Source organism: Equus caballus, chromosome X (assembly GCF_041296265.1).
Source record: "Equus caballus isolate H_3958 breed thoroughbred chromosome X, TB-T2T, whole genome shotgun sequence".
Lineage (NCBI taxonomy): Eukaryota > Metazoa > Chordata > Mammalia > Perissodactyla > Equidae > Equus > Equus caballus.
Genome location: NC_091715.1, coordinates 24,233,971 through 24,238,513, shown reverse-complemented (window position 1 = coordinate 24,238,513; position 4,543 = coordinate 24,233,971). Strand labels below are relative to the sequence as shown.

The following is a 4,543-nucleotide window of genomic DNA, read 5'->3' as shown; positions in this document are numbered from 1 at the left end:
AGCCTCAGGCTCTCCAGGTGAAGTGAGTCTGATAAGCCCTGTCTTGTAGGACTGGTGGCATATATGTAATGTGTGGAAAGCATCTGTCTCATACTGAGACATTAGAAAATGGCAATTATTATTATGATAATCTTGACCTCAGAGGTTACCTAGGATTTTTTTTTTTAATTTAAGGGATGTCAGAGAATATACAGTGTTCTAGTCAAAAAAAAAAAAAAAAAAAAGAAAAGAAAAGAAAAGAAAAAAAACCTCCCAATCAACCAAAATTCTGCTTAGCAACGAAAACTAAGTAATATGCTCCCTCTTTACCCTTTTTACTTGTTCTTTATGAAGTAGAGAGCATCTCACCCTCTCCCATAATGATAGCTTCTCCTAGAATCTATAATTGCATGGGCAGGGGCTAGGTCTTCTTTGACTAAACATCCCCAGTACAAGCACGAAGACCTCCAAGGTGCAGATGCTCAACTAGTGTTTGTGTAAAATAAAAGCCATGAACAAAGAGGTTTGATTTATTATGATTTCTATTTGCAAACATTCTTGAAAAACATAAGCAAATCCATGTATATATTTTTTGAATTTACAAAAACAAAGATCAAATGGAGTAAGGCAAATGAAGAATTGACCAACTGCTACTTTCTGTCTTTCCTTCTCTCTATCTTCTCATCCTAACTATTTTAGTGTGGAGTTCTTGCACATTTCCAAGGATATTCCTATCTGAAAGCCATGTTATCTTGCTCTGGATCACAAAAGTAATTTAAGGGTTGCCAATTTGTATTTCAAAAAGCAAAATTTTTACTCCTAAGTAAACCGTTACCCCGGAACCTGACAAACAGCTATAAATGTGTGATCTATGTCATTCATAAACTTACATTCTGAATCTAATAAACTTTCTGTTGAACACCACTTGAGAAACGGGAAAAAAAGATGTCAACGAGTTATTCATGCTTATCAGGAAAACTGGTTAACAACAAAGTGAAGAATCTGCCTCAGACCTCACTAGGGGTCAGAGTAGCGGCTGGATGTGGCCCTGGAACGTGCACTGGCCGTGGCAGGAGTGGCAGCTCTGGCTGCAGCTCTGGCTTGGGCCCTCTCTTCCTCATCTCTCAAAGCTTCTTCATAATGGGATAGAAAGGCACTGGGAACCGTATCATTGACTTTGGCCAAAAACTCTAGGACTTCCATCTTGCTGGTTTCAGCATGGGCTCTTGGACCCCACAGGAATTCGTAGCATGGAGGATCACTGTCGGGCATCTGACGATACTCCAGATACTTTTCCTGCACCAAATCTTGGGTGATGAGCTTCCTGGGCTCCCCGAAGATGAAGTGATTCATTCCATCATAGACACCCAGCATATTCAGGAATTCCCAGATCTTCTCTTCCGAGGTGCGGTTGCCATTCAAGAAGATCACACCCAGGAGAGGCATCAGAAGCCCATTCTTAGGAAATCCCCAGCCACTGCTCAGACTTCCATCGTTGCTGAGGTCTAGCTTGCTGACAAGAGTATAGGACTGACTATTCGGCTTGACTTCCTTCAATTCTAGGCCAAAGATCAGCTCTATGCGCTCAGAGGCTCTCTTGAGGATCTCAGGGAAATCCTCCCTGTATCTTTTGTTGACAACTTTCAGCATGTGTGCCTGCTTAATAGGCTCCTTCATTTTATACTTATACAGCAGGAACTGCACCAACATCTCTGCCTTCCTGGTTAGAAGAGCTTTGCGAGAACTCTCAGTGGAGGCTGAGGCCTGGGAGGAATTTTCACTTTCCACAACTTGGCTCTTGGCACCTACGTGAGATCTTGGGCGTGAGACACCTGCAGCAGGAGAGCTAGTGGCTGGGGCTCCCTGAGGCTCCTGAGGAGTGCCAGCAGCAGGGGGGCTTGAGGGAGTACCCTCAGAAACAGGAGAGGAGCAGGACTCTTCGACCTCTGCTGCAGTGGCCTGAGCACTCCCAGGACCCTGGGTCTCACTCCGGGCCTGGCGGCGTTTCTCACGGGCACGGAGCTTACTCTTCTGACCTCGAGGCATGATGGCTGTTGTAGGAACAGCAGGCAGGAGTGCGGCTCAGTGGACAGGTGATTTGGGCAGCTGGAGGACAGAGAATGAAATAATATTAGTCCTTTCAACAGGAAGGTTTCACCTTGGCTTTATTGAAGGCTGCCTCTGCAGTTTTCCTTGAGGGTACTGCTCCAGGAACCCACAAGGCTCCTGTTCTCCTGGTCAGCCTCTCCCCTAAGAATCCCATAGAGGAACCATAGAACCCTTAGGGTGAGTCTTACTCTGCATCCTACCAGCCCTGCCTTGGGTTTACTCAAGTGACAGCAGGTGCTGGCCTGTGGAGTCCTCTCAGTTCATCTTCAGTATTATCATATCAACTTTGGGAAAAGCCTGGACCCCTCCCCTCTGCTTCTCTGAAGTTGACACCTCAAAGTTCCCTAGGACCCAGGACAAGGAACTGAAGGGGTGCCTCAGCCCACCTCCCTACCAGAGGACACCCAGTGCTGAGAGCTCAGTGGGGTCCTTTCTGCCCTGAGTTCATTGAAATCCTCAGTCCTCATTCAGAGCCCTCGCCGTGGCTTCCTGTAAGGCTTAGCACCACTCCCCTTTCACTGAGTGGTGGCTGCACCTTCAGACTAAGGATCTCACCTCCCTTAGATATGGTGTAAGGAAGTGAGGAGGAGGCTTAACCTGACAGCCCTTCCCTGAGGTTTCTTGGGGTGAGATCAAAGGGTTGGGATGACTCTTCCATGTCCCAAGGCCCTCATCTCCCTAAGACCACCTCCAGAACAAATGAGAGGGCGCCTCGGCCTGCCGGTTCTGCCCGGAACCTCCTTTGCTGACTTTGGGAGTTGTCGGATGTAGCCTTCAACTCCCTTAGTTGCTAGAGAGGAAGTCAGGTCTCTTCACATCTGTCTACCTTGCCTGGGGCCTCCTAGGGCTGAGTGCAGGAGCACTGCTCAGTGTGGTCCCCCTTTTTGGGCAGAGGTCTGCTCATTAGCACTCAGGGCCCTCATCTGGAACCCAGTTAGGGCCTATGTATCCTCCATCTGTAGAATCGGGGCTACTCCCATAGACTAACGCCTTCCCTCTGAGACATTCCAGGCCAAAGTCAGCCTGACAACTCCTCTGGGGCCTCCCAGAGCCGGACGGCAGAGGTGGGGTTTGGAGTGGGGGCGGAATTCGCCGTTGTTTTGGTAGGAGAATAGTTATCTTCATTTCCTACTCGGAGTCCTCACCTTGACTCCAGACAAGTCCTGGGAGTACAACCTCCGCCAAAAAGCCAAAAAACCGCCGCGCCCACCGGTGACGTCCTCGCCTCTGCGACTAAACGGAAGTCAGGCTGAGACACATCCGGCCACGGCTGCCTGGGGGGGTCCGCGAGGGCCGACAGCAGGGACGGTGCTCTGTGGGACCTTGTCATTTAGGAGTCGGATGTCTCTGGGTCCTCACTCGGGGTTCTCATCTCGGTATCTTCAGAACCCGGGACTTCTCCCACTGCTGACCCGAGTCCGCCAGCTCTCAAACAAAACCCTCGCCTTCCTTAGTCCCTAGAGAAAATCTTTGGTTGTGCTTCATATGGCTACTCCTTTCTGGGCTTCACAAACCTGACAGGGGGGACAGGGCTCTGGGAGGTCCTTTCGTTAGGGAGTGGTCCCCTCATCAGCACTCATGGTCCTCATCTTAACTTTGCTTAAGCCCAAGACTCAAACCTGCAGAGCTGTGGCTGCCTCCTTCAGACAAAGGGCCTTTCCTCCCTGAGACCACACAGATGGAGTCAATGATAGCTCTTCATGGGCCTCCCAGAGCTAAGAAAAGGATAGGGCTCTGTTTGATCCCCTCTACTAGTGGAGGTCCCCTCATAATACTCAGGGTCCTTACCTTAACTCTTGTTAAGGCATGAGTTTTCTCTCTCTGCAGATTTGGGGCTGTACCCACTAGTCCAAGGTCCTCACCTCCATGAGACAGTCCAGGAAGATTTAGAGGGTTCCTCCACCTTGCAAATCTGTCCTGAGCATCCCGGGGCTGACAGCATTGGGGGAATTTGTAGTGCTACTCTGCTCTGGGGTGGGTGGTTCCCTCATTCTTATTTAGAGTCCTCACCTTGACACTTGACCAGTCTTGGGACTCCACTTTCTGCTGATCTGAGGCTGCTCTCATTAAATCAAGGTACTTACCTTCTGGGGACCTCCAAATCCCAATTGGAAGTCAAGATGAGCTACATCCAGCCAGGACTGTTTTGGATCTCCAAGGGTTGACAGCCTGAGCCAGACTGTATGGAAACCTACTATTCTGGCTGGGTCCTTCCATGATTCCTCATTTAGGGTCCTCACCTTCATATCTGTCAAAGGCTGGGACTCCTCCTTCTACTGACCTAAGGTTGTCCTTCTTAGGCCAAGGGTCTTAAGTCCCTGAGAGACCTGAAGAATAAGTGAGGCCATGTTCAGCCTGACAGCTCTGTATGGGCCCTCTAAGTCTGAGAGCAGGTGGAAGCTTATCTATGTGTGACCTCCTATATTATGAGGTGTTGGTCTCCCAAGCCCTCTAA

The 4,543-nt window shown here is 49.3% G+C and overlaps 1 protein-coding gene across 1 annotated transcript; it reads right to left on the bottom strand.

Annotated features, from left to right (window-relative positions):
* Positions 1 to 503: 503 nt before the first annotated feature.
* On the bottom strand, positions 504 to 3,327 carry LOC138921768 (melanoma-associated antigen B1-like). The gene is made up of 2 exons (XM_070257101.1): positions 3,234 to 3,327; positions 504 to 2,085 (listed from the first exon to the last, which is right to left on the bottom strand). Exon 2 carries the CDS (start codon positions 2,023 to 2,025, stop codon positions 997 to 999), a length of 1,029 nt encoding a protein of 342 aa, XP_070113202.1. The 5' UTR covers positions 2,026 to 2,085; positions 3,234 to 3,327; the 3' UTR covers positions 504 to 996.
* Between the last annotated feature and the right edge of the window lie 1,216 nt (positions 3,328 to 4,543).

What these genes read in the sequence shown, in the direction of transcription:
- LOC138921768 (XM_070257101.1), bottom strand. Translation starts at nt 2,025, where the DNA reads ATGCCTCGAGGTCAGAAGAGTAAGCTCCGTGCCCGTGAGAAACGCCGC.